This window comes from Egretta garzetta, unplaced genomic scaffold, assembly GCF_000687185.1.
Source record: "Egretta garzetta isolate BGI_Z169 unplaced genomic scaffold, ASM68718v1 scaffold16, whole genome shotgun sequence".
In the NCBI taxonomy this organism is placed as follows: domain Eukaryota; kingdom Metazoa; phylum Chordata; class Aves; order Pelecaniformes; family Ardeidae; genus Egretta; species Egretta garzetta.
The window spans coordinates 3,168,739-3,192,061 of NW_009260022.1; the positions used below are offsets into that span (position 1 = coordinate 3,168,739).

The window sequence follows — 23,323 nt, forward strand, 5'->3', positions numbered from 1 at the left end:
TTGGAGACTGCTGTAGTCCAACACAGGTTATTGGACTTTATGTAAGGTAATTATTTGAGTATCACTGCTGTGAATTACAAGATGAGATAATCTGTTCTGACTTTTGTGCCTGAGCCTGACTGCTTTCTGGGGAGGTCATTTCTTCATTTCAAGTCCAGGAGTCCAGTATCATGGGGCTAATGTAAGACTTGCTACAGTCCATAATAAGCTGAGATGTGGAGAGTGCTTTGCTGGGCTGTGCAGCATGATCATGTAATTCATGAAGTCTGGCAAATACTATAGGTCACAGTGAATGGAGTAGGAAGTGATGTATCTATGTCAGATGTGGTCATACGTTGAAACCTGATACTGAAGTTAATGAGCTGGAACTCATTGGGCTGGACTGTAAATAGAAGTCTGTTTCTTTCTTGCTGACATTCATGCTGCAGGATTAGTTTCATGTGTTGTTGTGATCTTTAATTGGCCAGCACCAGATTGGTTCAGTACTCAAAATGGCATTTGCTGCCAGACAGAGATAGTTGGATATCACCAGAAAGTATATCCAAAACCTCTTGCCAGGTATTCTGTCTTTGCTGTGTAAACAGTTCTGGGCTTTTTGGTTGTTTTTTGTTGGCAGAGTTTTTGTTGTTTCACTTCCTAGCTGCCACATGATTTCCCAAATACATCTGCCATTGACGTTATTTGCTGCATGTTACAAATCACATTATGCTTGCTGAGGCAGTTGCTTGCTGACTTGCCTCCATTTTTGTCTATTACTCATTTTAAAGTAGTAGCTATAACATACCTAAACTTGTTACAAGAATGCAGATAAAACTGTTGCAGGTAGTTTTTGACACGGTTAAAACATACACAGGAGGGATAAAATACAGGAAATGACTGCATTTATTGATACCTTATTCAGACATTTCTGAAATTGAGCTTGGAGACATCTTGTTTTGCCTGAAGGTACGTAGGACACAGTATAGTCATGGCAGTCAGGTGAAGTCCCTGGTGACTGGAAAAAGGGAAACGTTGTGCCCATTTTCAAAAAGGGTAGAAAGGAAGACCCCGGGAACTATCGACCTGTCAGCCTCACCTCTGTGCCTGGGAAGATCATGGAACAGATCCTCCTAGAAGCTATGCTAAGGCACATGGAGGCCAGGGAGGTAATTCGAGATAGCCAGCATGGCTTCACCAAGGGCAAGTCCTGCCTGACAAACCTAGTGGCTTTCTACGATGGTGTGACTTCAACGGTGGACAGAGGGAAACCAATGGATGTCATCTATCTGGACTTCTGCAAGGCCTTTGACACGGTCCCCCACAACATCCTTCTCTCTAAATTGGAGAGCTATGGATTTGATGGGTGGACTGTTCGGTGGATAAGGAACTGGCTGGATGGTCGCATCCAGAGGGTAGTGGTCAATGGCTCGATGTCCGGATGGAGACCGGTGACGAGTGGTGTCCCTCAGGGGTCCGTACTGGGACCGGTGCTCTTTAACATCTTCATCAATGACTTAGACAGTGAGATCGAGTGCACCCTCAGCAAGTTTGCGGATGATACCAAGCTGAGTGGTGCGGTTGACACACCAGAAGGAAGGGATGTCATCCAAAGAGACCTGGACAGGCTAGAGAGATGGGCCTGTGTGAACCTCATGAGGTTCAACAAGGCCAAGTGCAAGGTCCTGCACCTGGGTTGGGGTAACCCCCAGTATCAATACAGGCTGGGGGAAGAAAGGATCGAGAGCAGCCCTGCCGAGAGGGACTTGGGGGTACTGATGGATGAAAAGCTGGACATGAGCCGGCAATGTGCGCTGGCAGCCCAGAAGGCCAACCGTACTCTGGGCTGCATCAGGAGAAGTGTGGCCAGCAGGTCGAGGGAGGTGATTCTGCCCTTCTACTCTGCTCTGGTGAGACCTCACCTGGAGTACTGCGTCCAGCTCTGGAGCCCTCAGCACAAGAAGGACATGGAAGTGTTGGAACGGGTCCAGAGGAGGGCTACAAAAATGATCTGAGGGCTGGAGCACCTCTCCTATGAGGACAGGCTGAGGGAGTTGGGCTTGTTCAGTCTGGAGAAAAGAAGGCTACGGGGAGACCTGATTGCGGCCTTCCAGTACCTAAAGGGGGCCTATAGGAAAGATGGGGAACGTCTTTTTAGTAGGGCCAGCTGTGTTAGGACAAGGGGAAATGGTTTTAAACTAAACCAGGGTAGGTTTAGACTAGATATAAGGAAGAAATTTTTTACAATGAGGGTGGTAAAACACTGGAACAGGTTGCCCAGAGAGGTAGTGGAGGCCCCATCCCTGGGAACATTCAAGGCCAGGTTGGATGGGGCTCTGAGCAATCTGATCTAGTTAGCAGTGTCCCTGCTCACTGCAGGGGGGTTGGACTAGATGACCACTAGTGGTCCCTTCCAACCCTAAACATTCTATGATTCTATGATTCTATAGTGCAATATAGTGTATTTTTTGAGTGGCCAAAACCAGAAGTGTTGAATAGGTAAGAAGCATTTGAAAGTGTCCTGGGACTTAGAAATCAGTTATTTTTTTCAGTACTTTTTGTGTTCATGGTATTTAGAGCTCAGGTGAGATTCCTCTTTTTGTTTGGGTGTCACCAGGCCTACATGACACCAGGTTCCTTTGAAATTAGTTTGGAAACTGTTCGATTTTCTTATATAAATATGTACTTGTTACACTCTGTGAATGTATGTATATTTAGACAATCTGAAACTGTTACAAAATATTACAGACTTTTTATTAATATAGTGCTTTAATAAGGACATAGAGCAAAAGTTTGAGAAAAGAGTCCAAGTATCTTGGTCTGGACCAACAAGGGAAGTAAAAGATACGACGCCTGTCTTTTGGAAGTGTTTTGCAAGAAGCTCTAAAAAGATCTGATGAGAAGCAGCTGATTTCAATCAGCAGGCTGTCCTAAATGGGTAAGACAACTTGCTAGTTTATACTGCACCCAGAAGTTTCAGTTGGTTGTCAGACTTTAGTCTGCATCAAAGGAGGCTTGTGAGTAAACACATAGAAAACACCATGAAAAAAGTCCGTGTAGAAGTAATACAGTGTGTCTGTGATGGTAATCTGAAAAATTAATGCAATTAGTGCAATAAGATTAAATTTCATCCACTGTACCAGTGTGAGGATTCGGTAACGTTAGAAGGAGAAAAAAGTATCCAATAAAGAGCATGACCACAGAAAGAGAGGCCAAGATGCCATACTTAGTTGTTTCTGCTGAGATTTTTCTGCACGACATATCTGATCCACTGTTACCTGAGTCAAGCCCCAGCTAGCTTGCTGTCATCCAGATCTTTTCTCAGCCAATTCTTTCGGAAGCAAGTGTTCTGCATCGCTGTGAAGAGGAAATCTTTCACTGCTGTGTACATATCACTGCATGCTGAACGGGAGACCTGACGAGTACAGTACTGGATTGCTACAAAAGAGGTGTTGGCTTACACAGATGATCTAATGCTACCAGCTTTGACTTTACTGAAGATAAAGAACAGTACTGCCTTAGCTTTCGTTATGGATATTGTCATGAAAACTTTGGAACAATGCTGAAGGCTGCTGATAGATCTAGAACATCAGTGCATCACTGTCTACAGACAGCAGGTGTTCTGGGTGAGACATGGTAGCTGAGAAGATGGATTGACAGGAGTAAAATAGGACAAAATATTTGAGATTTCACTGTTTTACCTTCAATAACTATAGAGAACAAACATTAGTATTAAGAGATGATGCTATGAATGAAAGCTTAATTGTTGCTTTTCTGAGAAATGCTGACTCTCTTCTCCATTAGGAACCTATCTGTCTCTGCAGTTGGTTTAATACATCCACACTTAACTTTGCTACTCCAAAGCATACTCAGTTATGTCCAATTTCCAAGAGGCAATATGAAGTTCCCACAGCACATTATCTATCATAAAGAAGCTGCCTGAAGCACAAGTAGAAATGTGTTTTGGCAACTGTGAATCTGTCCTCACTGATTTTTATCATTCTAGCCCAAATGAGAATTGTTTTTCCTGTGAAAAGTTAAGTTGGTAGGAAGTACTAGCTGCTTATTACAAGTAATGCATCCCTAAGTATTATACTAAGACTCATTATCCCCACGACTGCTTTTTAGTCTCTTCTCTGACCAGTTGAGCAAGGAATTTTATGTCAGTTTTATTGCTTTTGATCACCCTTGGAAAAACTGCTACCTCCCATTATGCAGTTTTGCAAAAACGAGATCAAGTTAGTGTTGAATTTGAGAATTTTCACATTGCAGTTACAGATAATTATTGCTAACGCTGAAGAGTTAGTCAGTTTGGTAATACTCACAAAGCAGTTGGAGAATCTAATACTGATAATTCAAATAATTGATACACTGTTCCATTACATAGCCACTTGTGTTTTCAGAAGAGCAGTTGCTAGATCTACTCTTCATATCAGTGTTTCCTCTGCCTCAAGTTCTCTTTATATTTCTAATCTGCTTATATAGAATTAAAAGGATTGATTTTCCAAATAACTGCACACTAGAAGTTGAATAACTGTTAATAGATACTTCTTAGTATTTGGTACTGCTCCCACTTTAGGTTTTTTTTTGCCGGACAACTGCAAGTGTGGTGTGTGATCGTAGATTGCTAGCAGGGAATTCTGAAGTGGAATTTTTCTTCCCATGCATGTGTACAAAATCAAGGCTGTTCAAAGCATTACAGGTTATTAATCAGCTTTTTACTTATGAAGTTCTTGAAATCTTTTATCTTTTGACACTTGAGTTATTTTAACACCCAAGAGGACTTTCTTTCTGTAGAGCAAGGACAAAAATCATTCAACAGGAAAGTTATCATAACATATTTTTACCCTTTTTTTTTTTTTTTTTACCAGAGTTTCTCTAATTACTCGCCTTAATTATTTTATAACAATGACTGACATGCAATAGCATCATCTTGTTGGGCACAAGCAGAAGCCAATAGAAGAAATGCTTGGCTAGACTAAACAGTTGAATTTCTCTGTCTTTAATAGAAAACAACCTAGGCTATTCAGGAAGACATCTGTATGTTTTCTGCTATGTGAAAACATTGTGTTTTCTGCGTGTCAGTAGTTTTCAGATGCAGACAGGCTGTATAGTCACAATCCTGTCTTTGGTGCCTAATGTTTTCCTTTACCTGTTTTGTGCAGAATAAGAGCAGGTGATGGGAGGTTGCATTTTAAACTGCTTGTGCGCTGATGTAGGTCAGATAACATCTCTGTAAACCATGAATTCTTTGGGTAGAGAAAGCTATTAAAAGCTTTGCAAAATAGGCTAATACTTTCAGCTAGGATTCATATGCAATTTTAAAATCCATTTCTGTCTCTGATTGGAAGCCTGTTCTAAGGTCTTAGTAGGCATTCTCCTAAAATACGGATTGTTTGTTGTGATGAGGAAACAGGCGGTTTGGATATCAGTATTTATTTTTGGTATATTTTTCTTCTGTTTAATGGCAAAGGTTCCGTTTCTTCTGTCTGTGGCTGTAGTATGTTGTGTAGTGAATGGTGGGCTATCTTTGCAATTTGCAATAGCAAAGCAAAATAATATTTGATGCTAATTAGACTAGTCACCTACGGCAGCCCAAAGACAACTAGCGTGCTGTTCTGGATTTTCTGGATAGAGCTTTTAATTTTCTGGATAATATCCTGATAGGAATTTCATAACATATTTGAAGAGTATTTGTACCACGTAACTGATTTTCCTGAAGTGTCACAACTCAGAAGCCTAGACTTCCTTAAGTGGTTTTTACAGTATGTTTTTTTTATTGTATATATATCTTTTTTTCAAACTAGTGTGACTCTGAAATAACACATCACTTTTAACAGTTTAAGTAGGTTTCAGATCAGTTAAAGGGCATTAAAAGATGTGTTTGTTCTTCGATTATTTCCTGTCAAACCAATATCAGATTGCCAGTAAGTGGCTGATTTGCAGCTCCAGCAGTCATATGAGAAATGGTGAAATATGTAATTAAGGACTAGCCTGCTCTTTAGCAGGGTTTCTTTTTATACCAGATGGTTAGTAAGTTACTTGTATCTGTTAAAAACAACAAAAAAAAAAAACCTAAACCAAACAACACATGATGAGCTAGAGGATTAGAACTGTTCTCTGAGCATGGTTTCACTTAGCATGAAGGTTGATTATTTGAATCCTCCCTCTGAGCTAAATTCAATGAGTAATCAGTTTAATCTATGCCACTTATTTTCTGTTTTAAAACTTCTCACTTGTGATTTGAATGGATTTTATATGGAGTCAAGTTAAAACAAGCCAAAGAATTTTTTTTTATAAACACTTGCTAAACAAATTTTAAATAATTTTTCATGTGTAGCTTATGTTGTATAAAAATCATCTGAAAACTTAAAATTCTCCAAGTTCTTGAGAGTATAAATTTTATACTTTCGAGCTTTGTAAATATAAAATGTTGGAAATTTTTTATGTATTTCTAGACATACCCTTTTGTGCTTGGGAGAAACAGTGTTTTCTCAGAAATTTTGATTTGTTCTTGAGTATTTTGGTGAAGTAATCTCATGACAATTATAAGAAGCCAGGCAGTTGATTTTTCTGAGATTTATTTAAAGTGTTTGATATTAAAATGTGCCTTTGCTGTTCTGTCTTAAAGCCAAGAAAGAAGAAAAGAAAAGACACAAGTCGTCTTCCTCATCCAGTGACTCGGAAAGTTCAAGTGATTCAGAATCATCTTCTGATTCAACATCAGATTCTGAGAGTGCTTCAGAAGAGAAATCTAAAAAACGAAAAAAGAAACACAAGAAAAATTCCAAAAAACATAAGAAAGAAAAGAAGAAGAGAAAGAAAAGCAAGAAAAGGTCGATTTTGAGATTTGATTTCTTTTGTTACATGTACACCATTCAGTACCATTTTCTTGTCCTCTAATTACATAACAGTATTCTGTAACTAGTGAAGTAGTTATTTTGAAGTTTGGGAGACAATGAGTCTCCCAAACGTACAAACTTAAATTTTTCTGATATGATGGCAAAGGACAGCGTCCATGTGCATTCGTGCTGCAGCTTGTAAAGGAGTGAAGGAATGGGCTAAGATTTAACGTATGTTTGGCTTGAAAAGTTGTAGGAGTGCTTGGTTTGAAATGGGTGGTGATAGCTTGTTTCCCTAAATTCACTTCTGTACAATTCAATTTAAATTATATGCAGTGGGACTTAGGAGTATGTAGTATGTAGGAATAAAAGCAAAACTAAACAAAAAATTATTGAATTAACATACTTAACATAATTTCTGTCTGATATGCCAAAAGTCTTGCAGTTTTACTGGCAGATAATAAAAGGCACTCTTGCTTCTGAAAATGTTGTTTCTAATCTAATAGTTTTGCTTGTAGTTCAATGTGAGAATCAGTGCAAGTCACACTTTTCTAAGCTAGCAGTAAAATGTAAAAAATGTTCATTTAGGGCAACGCTGCCTAAACATTATTTCCATGGACTAAGCCCATTTCACACAAGTTTGTTTATAACAATTGCTTGGAATTACAATAGTTTGTAGCCAGTTATATATGCTAGTGTAAAATCTGAATTTGACTCTCCTGTTAGTGTTTTTAAAAGAGAAAATTTAAAGAAAAAAAACAAAACTGTATCTAAATAAAGAGTAAACATATGTTTAGTCTTGCACCAGTGGAATTCATAGATAAAAAATGTTGGTGAGAAATCTACTGCAGTTTTACATTTTGGAGCAAAGATACCATAGGGAGAAAACCTGTTGCTTCTGAAATAGCTCTTATTTCCTGAGTTTTTTGTGGTATCATTTTTTATTGAATTAAGAGAATTTCTGAAATATTTAAATAGATTGAAAGGTCTTCCCTCATCCAAATAACTCACTTCAAGTATAATTTTTTTTTTATATACAAAAATAAAGTTCATCCAGTGAAAGTGAAGATGAAAACCCTGAAGCACAGCCATTATCTACTGTCCGTCCTGAAGAAATTCCTCCTGTACCTGAAAACAGGTTCCTGATGAGGAAAAGTCCTCCTAAAGTAGATGAGAAAGAAAAAGAGAGGAAAAGCAGAGAGAAGGAAAGAGAAAGGTAATTTATCTGTTTTGAGTCTGACTATGCACTGACGGTGGTATGGTCATGTTACTGTTTCAGGACTCCAGTGTTAGGTGAGTCCTTTACCTATTAAACAGTTCCATATTGCAAGCACTGCTGAATGGATTTTTGAGTTTATGGGCAACTGTTGCCCTAGAACAAAGGCTTAGTCTTTGAAAATGGTTTTAGTGAATGAAAAATGTAAAATGACTGATTCAAGAAAAAGAAAGTAAAATGCATTGCCATTTCATTTAGGATTTATTGGAACTGTCCAATCTGAACCCGTAACTTTTTATTCTTTAAAAGGCAGAAAAACCTGGAAATCTTGTAAAATGTTTTGTGGTCACAAAATACGAAGTTTTTACTGTGTGGTTGTTACTGTCTGCGCTGATAAAAAAAAAAAAGTAAAATTAAATATGTGTTTTCATTTAGTTTAATTTCTGAAGAGGTTTTAAAATTGCTTTTATTTTCTCTTTCCTTTTTTCTTTGATGTTATCAACAATATCACTTTTTAAAATTTATTTTTAGTAATCTATCGAATTCACAGTCAACATACCAGAGGAGGCTGTTAGTGACCAGATCTGGAAGAAAAATAAAAGGAAGAGGACCAAGGGTAAATGTTTACAATCTGTTCCCCAAAATAAACAAGATGGTAGACAGTCTTACTGCTGGTGATAGTAACCATTTTCATTAGGATGGTTGATTAAAAAAAAAAAAAAAAGGCAGGATTTATGGGGCATCATAATTTGGGGACTGAGGCTTGAAGGGAAGACAACAAGGAAAATAAATTTAAATTTCCTGTTTGCATACTGAGTTTATTGGGGGGGGGGGGGGGGAAAAAAAAAAAAAAAAACAAAAAAATGCTTTCTTTGTGTACTGTAGTATTCTGTGAATTAGTGAATGGAATTAGTTCAAAAGCATTCTAGTAAATACCAGAACCAGTACGATGTAAGTGCCAGGAACGTGAGGAAGACTTCTCCCCCTTTTTTGGCAGGGGGGAGCTGTCACATTGGTTGTTCTGATTTTGCTTGTAGCAAATCTTTTTAGTAAGAGAAGCCTCTATCCCTCAAGGTTTTAGTAAAAAACTTAAAGGAAAAGTGTGAAGTTTTTTTTTTTTTGGTGTTGCTTGCCAAAGTGAAGTAGAATTTTCATTATTAGAAAAGTGAGTTGCATTCATGCTAATTAAAAGCGATGGGAGAAGACCTCTCAGCTGAGTACAAAAGTCCTGAAATAGAAGTTACCCTAAAAATAGTTATTTGATCAGACATTTTGTATTCCTGCTTTAGTGGAATGACAAATACATTTTTCAGTAAGTCAATAACTTGCATACACCAAGTTTACATAGCACCTAACATGTCAATGTAGAGGCTAGGGCTAAAAGTCTTGCTTAGCTATCCCAGCATGTGAAATTCAAGCTTACACCCAGCTTTCTTTTCTTCCCTTCAAGCGTTATCGGACACCTTCCAGATCCAGGTCAAGAGATCGATTCCGACGCAGTGAAACTCCTCCACATTGGAGGCAAGAAATGCAAAGAGCTCAAAGAATGAGAGTGTCTAGTGGAGAAAGATGGATAAAAGGGGACAAGTAAGATTATTTCTTTCCAGAGTATATGTGTTGAGATTTTTTTATGTATTAAAACTAATACCTGTCATCTTAAATTTTCAATTACAGTTACTTCCAAAAAAACAGGGCGCTGACTTGGTTATCCCATTACTTAACTGTGTCAGATTTTAATCATGCTACTGTAAATATGTTGTTACTAATATAGATGACCTAATGTGATTTAAGTTTCAGTTGTGAAGCTGTCTCACTTCTGACTTAATTTTTCAGAGTGGAGGGTATTCAAAATACTTAAAAAATTGTATCTTTCTCTCTCCAAGGAGTGAAATAAATGAAAACAAGAAAGATAATCAAAAAAGCCCAGGAAGAGGAAAAGAGAGAAAAATATCAGACCACAGACAAGTTTCTGAAAGTCCAAGCAGAAGAGGGGAAAAAGAGAAGAAAAAAGATCACAAATCCAGCAGTAAAGACAGGGAGACAAGAAGGAATTCGGAAAAAGATGACAAGCATAGCAAAAGCAAGGCCAAGAGAAGAGCTAAATCTAGAAGCCATAGTAAAAGCCGAGAGAAATCAAAAAGTAAAGAAAGAGACTCTAAGCACAGTAGACACGATGAAAAGAGAGTACGGTCACGAAGCAAAGAGAGAGACCATGAGAAAGGTAGAGAAAAAGAAAAACGCTATGATTCTAGAGGGAGAGATAAAGAAAGGAGTAGGAGCAAGGAAAGAAGTAAAAGGACGGGCTCAAGAAGTAATGAACAAGACCATAGGAAAAGTAAAGACAGGGAGAAACGTAAGTCAAGAAGCAAAGAGCGTGAGCATGCTAGAGGAAAACATAGTTCCAGCAGTAGAACAAGGGATCGAAGCAAAAGCCGAGATAGGGGTAGGAGAGGAAGATCGAGAAGCAGAGACAGAGACCGCAGTAGAAGTAAAGACTATTCCAGAAATAGAGACCGAGAAGCAAGAAGAAGAGGAAGGTCGAGAAGCAGAGAAAGGAGAGGTACACCAGATAAATACAGAGGAAGAGAAAACAGGAGGAGGAGAGAATCAAGGAGCTCAGAGAGGGAGGAAAGTCAAAGCAGAAATAGGGAGAGGTATTCAAACAGAGAAAGTAGAAGCTCATATAAGAGGAATGATACTGAAAGCCAAAGGAAGAGGCGTTCAAAGAGCCATGAAAGTAGCAGTCCTGAATCCAGTAAAGATAGGAAGTCTAGTAGAGATCAGGATAGAAGTCCAGACTCAAAGAAGAGACAGAGTAGCAAAGAGAGAGAATCAAAAAAATCATATTCACGCAGCAGTAAAGAGAAGGAAAAGACCAGATCCTCAGCAGAAAAAGAAATAAACCAAAAATCAAAGAGTCAGGAAAGAGATCATGCCCCTAGTAAGGATAAAAAGTCTGATCATGAAACAAGTCCTGGAACAGATGACGACAGGCACGGATGAGTTTGTGGACTTAATGTTTCCGTTGTCTCAAAGTTTTAGAGACATTTTGGGGAACGCCTTTTTTTAAGATGTGGACTTCAGTTTGGTCTTTTGATAATCTAAAATCTGGATCATTTGTACTGCTAAAGTTTTAATAAACTTGAAATGAAAAAGAATTATATGTGTAATACAGTGTGCTGTGTTTTAAATATTTCATTGGTTTATGTATCCTTCTTATGTGTTGGCAGCTAGAACGGTAACTTCTGTGCCGCATTTATTTTTTACCTGATGAACTTAGTTTAGTGCAAACAATGGCTGCCTGTGAAGAAGCTTGCTTCATGTGTGAAGAAGAAAGCTGCAAGTATACTCCATGTCATCTTAAAGATAGGAGAATTTTGCAAGGTGTCCATCATTCCAGTGTTGCTACATTTGTATTTCAGTAGGTAAAAATTTTGCTAAGGAAATTAATTTATAGAGGAAAATTATGTGGGGTTTTTTGTAATCACAAAGTGAATTACGTAATCTTCGCTGTACGTACTTCTGTCACTGCCAACAGTAGAATTCATTCATGCTGTAAGGCAGTCATCTGTGTTTGGGAGTTATTTCTTTGTCCTAAAAAAATTTTTTTTGAAGTGCTCATCAATGTAATTCTTTTCCCTGTAGCCTCCTTTTTCTGTTCCGTGCTTTCATGTTTGTCTACTGCAGAAAATTCAGCTTGGATGCTTCAGACTACCCTGCCTCAGTTGCTAACTAATGGATGCGCAGAGATGAGACTGATTGCCAGAATTCACAGTGGGTGTTGGAATAAGGATCCAGGAAGTAATTTCTACTCTTGATGCTTCTTAGCAGTTGATGAGAAAACTATTGCATTTCTCCAATACAGGGGTTTTTTGGGTAGCTGAAGCAGAATTTCAGTGTTTTAAGATGGGCTGTTAATTTTTTTAAAACAAAAACTTGCTTTCCTCCCTGCATCCCCTCGTTCTGGAGACTGTCCTGTGAATTCCTCCTCATTCTCTACATGTGTGTCTTCCTCAGACCAATTCCCTCCCTTTTCTGCTTTCCGCTCCTGCCTCTGGGACCCACCCCTGTTTCTTTCTCATCACTGCAACCTCATGTGAAAGAGGAGGTTGGCTTGCATTGCTGCAGGAGTGCCCGCATGTGTGCGATCACCAAAGAGCAGCCGGTATGTGGTAATTTAATGCAGTGGGCTGGGAGGAGAATAGATTTGGTGCAAACCCCTTGTTTCAGTGCTTTGAACTAGTCACGCCAAAGGCTGGCAAATCTTGAAATTCCAGAAGAGAAGTGAAAAGCATTAATGTAAAGCTGTGTCAAAATGAAACAATGTTTTTATAGTTGAGTTTTTTGGCAGACCTCTTTGAGTGTATGGCATAACTTGGTTTTTACTGTCTTTGGTATGAGTTTGCCAACATTTTTGCTATATAACCTGCTTTATGATCAGTGTGTGTCTAGAGCAGATTAGCAGAACTGCTGAAACTTGTCTTCATATTGTGATCCAGGCAGTTGTTTTTCTAAAGCAAATAGTTACGTCTTGAAAGCAAAAGAAAATACCAGATCGTGAACAACATAAGCAACCTTCTTAAGGGAAGAAAACTAGAAGTGCGCAGTGTTACTTTTTAGCAGAACAGTGGAACTGCTGTGGAGCTGCTTTGGGCTGTCAGCTTTTCCCTCCTGTGTTTTAGTATGAATTTTGCACTGCAGTGGTCACTTTATGCAGAATGTGTAAAAAATGTTTCCCAAGCGCATGTGTGGGTGGATGATATAGCTGTTACTTGAGAGCTTCTAGGAGTGAACAGAAGACCTGTATAGCGGAGCTGTTCTGTGTGAAGCCACTTTGGAGAAGTTGTAGTCCTATTTTGGGGGACTGTAGTAAAAAAAAACTGGGAAGTTAGGCTTAAGAGAATCATGTGGCAGCTTGGACAAAGGCTTCCTCGGTGCGTTTATACTGTGCTATGCATGCCGTGTGCTTCAGAGTCTCATTTAAGAACTGTCTGTTTGCAGTGTTCTTTCATTATTTTTTATGGAGCTGACACACAGCAAGCTATTGCTGCACAAGTATGTTTCCACTACTGAGAATATTCTTGCCAATACCACCAAAGCTCATATAAGCATACGAACAAACAAAAAAACCCCCTCAACTACATTGACTGCTGCAGAAGAGGGGGAAAAAAATGTAAGCAGTCAGCAATAAGGCAATCCATAGGAACTGTTAAAAAATGTTACACAGTCTTGGATATAATCTCCATTTTGAGATTTTAAATTAAATTGTAGTTTGCAGTTGTGTGTAACTAGTTATTTCAAAAGATGCACTTGCATGCCCTTCAATGAGTTTCTTTGTTACAGTTCAGAAAATTATTTGTACAAATTAAACTAGCTCTAATTCTTTCCTAGCACATTAAAATTCACCTGAGTTGGTGGCACAAAACTCATTTTCTTGTTTTTAATGTAGTTTGTAAGAAATTGGTTACTTCTAATTGCACATGGTGGGATACACTAGATCTCTTGATGAGTACATGCCTCGGCTGTGTCGTCTTTAATGGTAAATTTTAGTGCCAATCGCTGTTTAAACTGAAAGACAACAACTGTAGTCTTGTAAGAGGGAAGATTTTTTCTTTATCAGACTGGAAATTGAGAACGCTGATAAAAATGCAGTGGGACTGAAGCGCAGTCCCATGGACAGGAAGATGTCCCCAAGCACCAGTGAACTCTTGCTGCCTTGTGGGTCTCTTGCTGTCCTGGAACAGTTTCTTCCCCCAGCAGCAGAGCTTTCCTGTTCCCAGACTCACGGTAACCGCCTCGTGCTGTAGTCGCAGCATAGCTCAGTGCCATCTCGGGCAGCTCTGTCACAGGTTGTTGGCTTTTGGCTTGGAGAACTGAACTGGAAGCGTATTTGAAAGCAATACTTACGTGTACCAGAGGTGATCAAAGCAATGCTCACAGTCTTTCCTTGTGAATGGGGGAAAAAGTACATTTAGAGGACAGCTTTTTCTGTCAGTACCCCAGAACTGACCTTACTGCAGAGAATTTGTGAACCTCGAGACTCAAGGTAAAATGAGGGCAGGGAGTACTGGGTTACCTTTGTTAGCATATGTTTAAGTGTATGTACAGGCTTGAATAATTTCCAAAGGGCAGACATCTGTTCTCTGTTGTATTGACAATAGGTACTGTCATTTTACTAACACCATACAGCCTATGTATACATGGATTGCTGAATTTTTAGTATTGTCGGTAGCTTTCCAAACTTTATCAGAAAGAGACCGTTATTTTGATGTTGGATTTTTTGGGTACTTGCCATCAACTCAGAAGCACAAATTCTTATGGAGGGTGGGTGGATATAATGTAAGGTGGTGTAGACGCTATTGCCTGTAAAAGAAAGATGTGTTGCTGTTTGTGGTTGTGTCAAAGAATTAGCAGTGTTTCAGTTGTTGCTTTGGTTTTGGTGGGGGTTTTTTGGTGGTTTTTTTGGAGGGTGTTTTGGTTTTGTTTTGTTTTTTTTTTAAGAAAATAAAAAAAAGGCTATGGTTACGTTTTAACCCCGTGTACTATCTGGTTGTCAAAATTTTAACCTGAAACTTCTCAATTGCTACTTGGAATGCCACACTATGGACTTTTCTCGCAGTGGTCTCTGTCAGATGCTCTGAAGAATTTGCAGTGATCCCCTAACACTATCTAATTTGTAATAGTGTCAGTCTGGCAAGTGGATTTAGATTAATGTAAGCATAAAAGAAGCAGTCCTTTTGCTGCCTTTCCTGGAACTGTTGATTTATTGTTGATTTATTGAAGCAAATAAAGTATTTTTGGACACACGTTCTAGGGGCATAGTACTCATTGATTGTCTGATTGACAAAAATGTATATACCTGCTTTTAGGACTTTCCTTATAATAGAAAACCTAGAGCTATAGATACTACACTTTATCAAAGACCTCTTTTTTAAGTCATCTACGTATTCTCTCTCTCCAATACTGGAAGAACAACTTTTTGAGAAAAGGCAGTGGGACTTTAGCAGCAGCCATGAGTTAAATTCTTTCGGGGTTTTTTTTTTTTTTGGTCAACTTAACCTGGAGGATACCAGTGACAAAATTAACCTTCACACTTCTAGAGTCAATGTGATAAGAAGTGTTAATTGCGCTTTCCTTCTTTTGCTGAAAATAGTAATTTTCCTAATGCAGTATTTAACTAAATTATTCAAGGAAACACATATCAAAAAATCTGTGAACTCTGCATTTTGCAAAATTTGAATTTGGTACAATTCTGCAATTGCCTAGCATAAAACTTTAGCTTTCCATTTTGTTGCACATGTACTTACACTATAATTCTTATTTCTTGTCCTTGAACAATTCTTGTTATTAGGAATGTGGTTCTAACAAAACTTGTGTTGCATAAACGCAAAAAGTAATATTCACCTGCTTTTAAAAAAAAAAAAAGCTATCATACCAATACAAGTTTTCTAATTTTAGTCTGAAATTTCACAAAAGGAATAGCAGTAATAAAATAAATAGAAGTGGTGAGTTTATATAGTAAAACTACGTAAGGGTAAAGGTACACTTCGTTAAAGAATTAAATTTGTGTCCTTAATCATAAAGTCATTGTTCAAAAAAAAAACTAATAGGGCAGTTAACATGAGTAAGTTCAGAGGACAGATCTTAAACTGCTAAATATGCATGTCATTGGTTTAAAATTTATATTTGTATTCATGAAAGTTCTAACACTTAACATTAAAAGGACTAAATAAACTGAACTAATGCAGCACCCTGACTTTGAATTGAAATTTTGCAACATGCAAAGCACTTAAGGAAACTTGCTATTTTTGGCAGCAAGTTAGACATTTCTACATATCCTGAACATATCCCTATAACTATATAAAAAGTACTAAGTATGTGGCTCTAGCCATAACTGCTAATGAAAAGAATGGTTGGAAGGATTGGAGAGAAGTTAGGCCTATTAATTTATGATCAGTGGTTAAGAGGCACTAGCTGATAACTGGTTTCCCTCACCAGCTAAAAGATTTGTGGTTAATTATATAGGCAGTATTATGCATGTAGTAATTAGCAAAGTATTTGGAAACCTCAGTCTTTTGGACATGTTGTAATTTATAGTTCCCAGCAAGGGAAGACGATCCAGTTGTCAGCTGGGGGAATGAGTTCTTGGTATGAAATGTACAACTTGTGTATTAAAGAACCTCTTGGAAATAAATGCTTTTTTTTGCATATTTGTTAGTGTATTCCATATGTCTGCCATGTGTGCTTCCTGCAGTATTACTTAGTGTCTTCTGTATTTAGAGTAATACTTGCTTCTGTGTTATACAGTGCAACCTGTTGTGTAAATGTGCTTTTGAGTGTCAAAACTCCAGCCTTTTAAAGTGGCAGTACTGTTGGTACAGATTTACAAGGTGTGGTGATTTGATGTCAGGACACTACCTCTTCAGTTAAACCAAGATCTATAAATTTTTACTGAAGATGTGAATAGTCAGATTTTTATTCCATGCTAAATTGGATGATAGTGTTGTGATAGATGGAATTACAGTTTCTACTACAGACTGACAAATGACAGTATATTCACTATCTCTATACTGTAACATATATAAAAATGCAGCCACGTAACGAAGCTGATCTAGTGTCTTACCACTGATTTTTTTTCTAGTTGCAAACTTTGATCTTGTACTTGCACAGATACAAGTCGTGTGTGTGTGTGTGTGTGAGAAGCAGAACAGTTTTCACTAGTTTCAGAAGAACTACCTGTTTGATGATGTGAATTTAAATGTAGTGGTAGGACAGCTTACAGTCAGCTTAGAACTGAGTGAAAGAACAAGTTTTGATCAAAAAGTCACCTACACCAGTATCCCAGCCTGGCAACCTGGCTGTGCTGGCAGCAGAGTGCTTAGAAAGCAGGTAAGTGCTTTTCCCATTCCCTACAGTCAGTTTAGAAACTCCAGTGCTAGATCCACCCAGTCTTGCTGCAGACATCTCTTTCCCATAGAGGATTAAAGACTCAGGCAGTGCCACAACTTTCTCAAGATAGTATTCCTATCTTCCCTTGCATTCTCCAAAGTAAAAGTAGAAACCTGTCACAAGTAAAAGGTACGCTCAACATTGATCTTGTTGTTACAGGCAGATGTTTTTAAACAGCTTACTCAATTTTGTTATTTGCTCAGTAAGAATTTTTTTAAAGAAAAAACATAAGGTTTGAATTAAGCTTGGAGGCCCAGCAATACTTGAGGAGTACAGTACAGATGAATTAATAGTTTACCTTTTGGTTGTTGCCTCGACTTCCTAGAACATGAATCTACTGCTTTGTTCCATAATATAACTAGAGTAGCTACAGCTGCAAGCAATGGCTGTAGCTACAGTATTTGGTTTTTTGAGCTGAAGTTGAGCATAGGCAGGTTCTGTCAAATAGCATGCCTTGTAACTTGCTCCAGCTGTCGGGCACTGACAGGTTTTGCAGCCACATAGAACTTGTAAGGAGACGTTGGCTAGCTGCTTATTCCTTAGTAGATACTTCTGTAGTTGTCAGATGTGTTTCTGGAGAAAAAAGAAACAGAGTTTAAGTCTTACTGTATAATTAGTAACTACATTTAATTGTATATGCAGATAGGTTGTAACTGAATCTAATGCAGAAATACTTGTCCTATAGCAGTAATGTACTACAAGCTTTACCAATCGTAGTCCAATTTCTCACTTGTCCACTATGCCCCTGCACCAGTTGCTGGGTTTGTATTTCCCAGATCTTGGCAGTCTCGTACCTTTGATCCTGTCTCTGGTCTGCTCAGTAACTATTGCTTCTTCAAGAACACATTGCTGCTTTCTAACCTTTGCCTGTTTTTCCTTTACATAGAAAAGGAGTCAGACCAGGTGCTACTTATTTGAGGGGTGCAATTACTATCATGGTTAACAGAGATGTAATGTTGAATTTTATTGGACCTGCAGTTCTGATGTTCAAGTCCTTCAGCACCTAACAGAATTGTGCATTTCTCTGGATAACATATTGGAGATGAGGAAACCCACAGAAAAAGAAAGCATCTTGCTGGTTTATGCAAGACCATATCAACCAGCTGTGAACAACTATGCTTTAAGACTGCTTTCTAAGGATTTGTTTAACAGATCAGAGGACAGGTTTGAATCATTTATGTATCCACTTGTGTATCTAGTTCTTAATGCCAAAGGCCATGATACACCAAGACAGAGAAGTTTAGATTGTAGTGGTGGCAGTGCAGGAGTGTAAAGGGAATGACTACACACATTACAAGTTTAACAAAGCCTATAGCACAACTTCATTTATTTTAAATAGAAATTCATTAATTTAAGATTATTCCAAAGACAACATCTCATCTGGTCTTGTTGCACCTCTGGCCTTCACCTCAACTCCCTCTGAAGTCTTAGCCTTCAGAGATGAGGGTTTTCTTTTGTGTTGGGGTTGGTTTGCTATTTATAAGTAGTGAATTTTCCTTCTGTCAAAGATGCACTGCCAGAACAAGAAGGAAGATTCAGCATCAGAGACAAGGGTGCACTGGCAGAGCCAGGAGGAAGATTACAAATTAGTTACAGCATTTTTCCATTCAAGAGATACCAGAAAGGCACAAGTTAGTAACAGGCATCTGAAAGAATGTAGCTATCGAAACAGCACAAGTTATTTGACCTAACATGACCAGTAAGCTTTGAAAAATTTTTTTTCTTTTCTTTTTCAGGAGCATACAGCCAGTCTGTATTGGGACATGAAATGTCCATCCATAAGAGTCCCACAGCCCCAGTTCTTCTGTTCCTGGGTAGTTTGTTTCCAGGTAGGTGTCCCCTTCAAAATTCCTCAGAGCTAAGCAGTAGCAAAGACTGTAATGTTAAAAGAACTTGAACAGAACTAATAACTCCAACCTGAAACACTACCTAACAGTGAAGAACTGGAAGTGAGTTAACTCAAATTCCCTTAGGATATGAGGCATTTTAGAAAGCCTCTTCCATTTCCTAGGTAGGAGTTGTATTATATCCGTCAAGACAGTACTGTCTTACATGGGTACCGTAGCCACCCAGGTACCAGTTGTGTTACTGTTGGGACAATACCATGCTGGACCTTGTGGGCCCACACATTCAAACGTAAGTTGCTGCTCTACTTCCAGAGTTATGTTACAGGTTTGGAAAAAATGCAGTTTAAGGTCTCTGTTTCAGTCCCTCTGAGGGTTTTTTGTTGTCTTTTGGTTGGTTGTTTTTTTAAATACTGCATACATATACACTCTGCCACTCTTGCAGTTGTCCTAGTTAGGAAGCCCACATTTTGTTCCCGCCTTGGGTGCTTTCAGAGGAGAATAAAAATTACATCCAGTAATGGCACTGATTCAATTACTCACCATCTTTATTGCTGAAATGCTTGATCCTTACAAAAAGCAGCCTCCCTCTGAGAATCATAGTCTGCATCTGCTTGCTTCTCCTGCTTGTTTTTTTTGCCTGCCCTTCAGCCTGATGAAGAAAAGGGATATTAGTTGTTATTTGTCAAATATCTTCCCTGCCCGCTTCTCTTCCCACCATATCCCCCACAAAAAGGGTACATTGAATAGCTGAGTGAACATCAGCATCAGCTGCTGCTCTTTGGTGACCTGCCCAGGAGATACAAGAGAGCAGTAGTGGCATGGTTGAAAAAATGGCATAATGACACAGGACAGGATGTGATCTGTCACTGTTAATCTCTTTCTTTATCACCAGCCCTCCCAGGTAATCCCCCCCCAACCAGCATGGGCCAAGTCAGCCTGGAAGAGGCTTCTGTGCTGCTGCTCTGAAAGGAGGTTGGTCCCGAACATCAGCACCTGTGGTGCACACAGGTAAAAAAACCAAATGAAACACACACATCACACCCACAGCAAGCTTCCTCTTTCTCTTCTACTCAGGAGATCTAGTACTATGGGTTTAGATGTGTGCTTCTTTCTGAAGGGGCTGACAGGGTTCAGCTCTGCTATTTACCATTCGCTAGATCTGAATTTTCCATATTTGCATCATTTTGTCTTTGCTTATTGGCTTTTTCCATTTCCAAGTAGATAGGATCTGCTGTCATCCACTGAGTACAATCCTTTTCATCCTCTGCTTTTTCCTCTCTCTTGTTTTCCACTTTAATCTTCGTCTGTATTTTACAAAATAGACAAAAAAAAGTTAATCAAGGAGCTAGCCTGCTAAGCTGGAAGCCATATCTTTCAGCAGAAGCAGCCCTCTGTCAGTGTTCTGATAAGCACGGTCATTGTGGCTGGCCAGTGCCCAAGGTCAGAGTTTTCAGCAGCTGTGGCAGATGCGCACCCAACACAGAAGTGGGACAGGGAGAAAAGACCCCAGGTAAGATGTCAGCAGACCTGATCATGAGCTGTGATCTGGGCCAGGCTCCTCCAGCTGGCATAAGCAGTGCAGAGTCTGAAAAATGTTTGCACAAATTACCAAAAATTATAGAGCCTTCCAACTCTATTTTTTTGAGAGGATCATCACATGTACCACTTGCACCTTCCTTAAGGAGTTAGTTCTGAAACTATAGGTAGTAAATATGAGAGGCAGCTGCTACATGAGGACTTGCATTTGCATTTCATTCAAGACAACTGTGCTAGAATCTATGGTGTTTCTAAATGGTATTCAGAAGTACAAGTATATGACAGAAAGAGGAATAAGAACAGTCTGGGTTTCTTATCACAGTGGCTCTAAGTTCAGCAATAGATTCAATGGCTGCCTTTTTTTTTCTTTCCTTCTTTCTCTTTGTTTTTCATTTGGTATTCATCTTCTACCTCTGCAGCTCCTCTAGCAAGACAATCCTCTTCAGTCTTACGTGCCTCATTCACCTGTGTGTTAGTTGTTCAAAAGCTTTGTCCTTATGCTCCTGCATTAGCCTGCAGGAGAACATGAGTTATCGTAACATGCCAAGATATCCACTCAGATTGCCTGAGGCACTGCTCCTAAGAAAGCCAGCAATCCCACTTCCACCCCCGACAGCACCAATTACTACTGGAACTGGTAGGCATTTCTTCTGGAGTTTCTACTTTTTGAAGTTTTAATTACAGAAAAACCGCTTGCATTACAAAGTTCTGATTTTGCTGATATAAAAATTCAGTGTAGCATTTGTCACAAAATTAAATTGCAAGTGAATCTTAATGCTGAAAACGGTAGCCCCAGAACCACCTATTAGTCTTTGCATCTTTTTCTCTTGTCAGATCAGCCATCATTTCTTTTCCTTTAATATAAGCTTTAATCCAATCATCATCTTTGTCTTATTTTTGTTTCTCTTCAGTTTTAATTATTTTCTGTTCAGTTACATACTCCTATTTAAATGGAAGAGTACTTTTATTTTTATATAGAATGGCAGTTTAGAAACATGAACTGGAAAAAAAAAATGTAGTAAAGACTCCAGGCCTAGCCTATAATAAAAGAGTTCTTCGGTTGTATCAGTGGACAAGCTATAGAAGATAGAAACCCAGAGATGAAAGAGAATTCTCATGACCTACTTACCACAAAGTAAAGTAAAATTAGTATGTGGTTGCAGCCCCAAGTGCAGTATCTTTAAGTTATATTCTTTTCTCTACTTCCTCACTGGCTCCAACTGTAATGTTCCCATCCTGTGTATCATTCACACAGCACTGAAGGGTTCAAACAGTAAGAGTCCATAGAAACATAAAAATGTAGGGCACAAGGCATTTTGTAATCATGCAGAAATGGCAGTTATGAGCATATAGAGCTTTTATTGCATATACAAGGTTGGTGGCAAATGGGGTAAAATTTGTGTAATTGCAGCAAGTAGGAGAATGGGAGGGAAAAAAGCAAGTAGGGTTTCAGTGGGAATTCTCTCCTTTTACTCTCTCACATGCCAATGAATCGTAACAGTACATCCACTTCAGTCTCTCTGCTCAAGCAAGCATGGGGAGGGAAACAGTAGGTGTGGTAAGTAGGTCTTGACTAAATTTCTAAAACTCTCCAATCATTAAGGGAAAGACAAGTTTAAAAGATGTTATGTTCAGAGTCAGTCTATTCCTTCTTTGTCACAAAGAAAAAAATGGGCTTAAAATAGAGCAGGTATATGGAAGTCAAATCCAGTTCTCAAGTCAAGGGCCATCTCCTTGCTGTCTATAGCAGGCCTTTTCCATCACAGACCAGTCAAAGCTCAGGTGCCACGTTACAACTTCCAAGAGGCCTTTCTCAAAAGCCCAGAGGAAAGACAGGGCCTGCAACTGGCAGGGCAGGCGTATGATCCAATGCTAGCAGAGCTGTCAGCAAACCTCCTGTTGCCAGGAGGCCCATTTAGAAATAGGAATGCTGTTATTTCACTCCAGGCAGCCAAGGTGAAACAAGCATTTTGAACCGTCTGCTTTCCTGTTACTTACATGATACAACCTCTGGCGTTCAACTTTTTCCTCCTGTTCCTTTTCCATTCTTCTCCGAAGTTCCAAGTGGTACAATTGATTCAATCTCTGTATTTGTTCTCCTTCTCTTTTGTCTTCTAGCTTGGCCAGATCTGCCTGATGCTTGTGCTCCTTTATTCTGAATCAGGAAAAGGAGCTGAATAAATAGGCAAGGGATCACATGAAGTAATGAACAGATACGGATTCTGCACATCTACAGGTACTTTAACAGTGCAAAACCTGATACTTTGAAGTGAAAGTAGAATATCAGAGATCAAAAATAGAATCATGGCTTTTAAAAGGTAGCTGTAAATCCTGTGGCCAAAGCTCAGTCCTAGGGCAAGGATGCTACACTAGCAAAAGTAAACGTGACCAGCATATGCACTCAAATATTAGACTGAATTTGATTAGCCCATTTAGTTGTTAGCCCACTCTCTGTACAAGCTGGGCTTTTGCCAGCCAGCTCTCTTCCAAGCAGTGCCACGGCACTGTGCAAGACATGGCAATGGTCATCAGCCTCTGCTAGCTGAATGATTCTGCGCTGGGGGAAGTGGCAATAATAAAGTGGTTTGCCTCGGGGAGACAAGCCACTGACTCTCTACGTTCTGGCACTAAGGGCTTGTTTAATTTATTAGGATAGATATAGCCACTGGCAGTGAGAGACGTTTCTGAAGCTGGAGAATGAAGTCGTGGAGGAAACAGAGGGTGAGGAGAGGTGACAGGTTTTCAGCCTGACCACAGGGCGAGGAGGATCAGAAGCAATGGTTTAGGAGCAGCAAGTCACTCAGCCCCAGGCACGACGGAGGGCTGCTCCGCCGGGGGGTCGCCTCACCTGGGTTAGCCCAAATAACCCCCGTCCTGTTCCGGCGTGCCCCCCTACCGGCCGTGCAGGCGGGTCCCGACAGCACGGAGCTGGCCACGGGAATATTTTTCACCCAAGC

General features: G+C 39.2%; 1 protein-coding gene and 1 long non-coding RNA gene across 5 annotated transcripts in view; one reads left to right on the forward strand and one right to left on the reverse strand.

The window, feature by feature from the left end:
- PPIG (peptidylprolyl isomerase G) overlaps positions 1 to 11,441 on the forward strand; it is a 29,273-nt gene extending 17,832 nt beyond the window's left edge. For all 4 annotated transcript variants that reach the window (XM_035896273.1, XM_035896274.1, XM_035896275.1 and 1 more), the window contains 5 exons: positions 6,608 to 6,812; positions 7,867 to 8,034; positions 8,566 to 8,650; positions 9,485 to 9,621; positions 9,918 to 11,441. In XM_035896273.1, coding sequence (XP_035752166.1) covers positions 6,608 to 6,812; positions 7,867 to 8,034; positions 8,566 to 8,650; positions 9,485 to 9,621; positions 9,918 to 11,037 — 1,715 coding nt within the window. In that variant the 3' untranslated portion in view covers positions 11,038 to 11,441. The remainder of the gene's footprint in view (positions 1 to 6,607; positions 6,813 to 7,866; positions 8,035 to 8,565; positions 8,651 to 9,484; positions 9,622 to 9,917) is intronic.
- A 7,955-nt stretch (positions 11,442 to 19,396) lies between these two features.
- Positions 19,397 to 23,193, reverse strand: LOC118452505. Its single transcript, XR_004842285.1, has 3 exons — positions 22,365 to 23,193; positions 19,978 to 20,134; positions 19,397 to 19,479 (listed from the first exon to the last, which is right to left on the reverse strand). It is a non-coding gene; the product is annotated as an uncharacterized LOC118452505 (long non-coding RNA).
- Between the last annotated feature and the right edge of the window lie 130 nt (positions 23,194 to 23,323).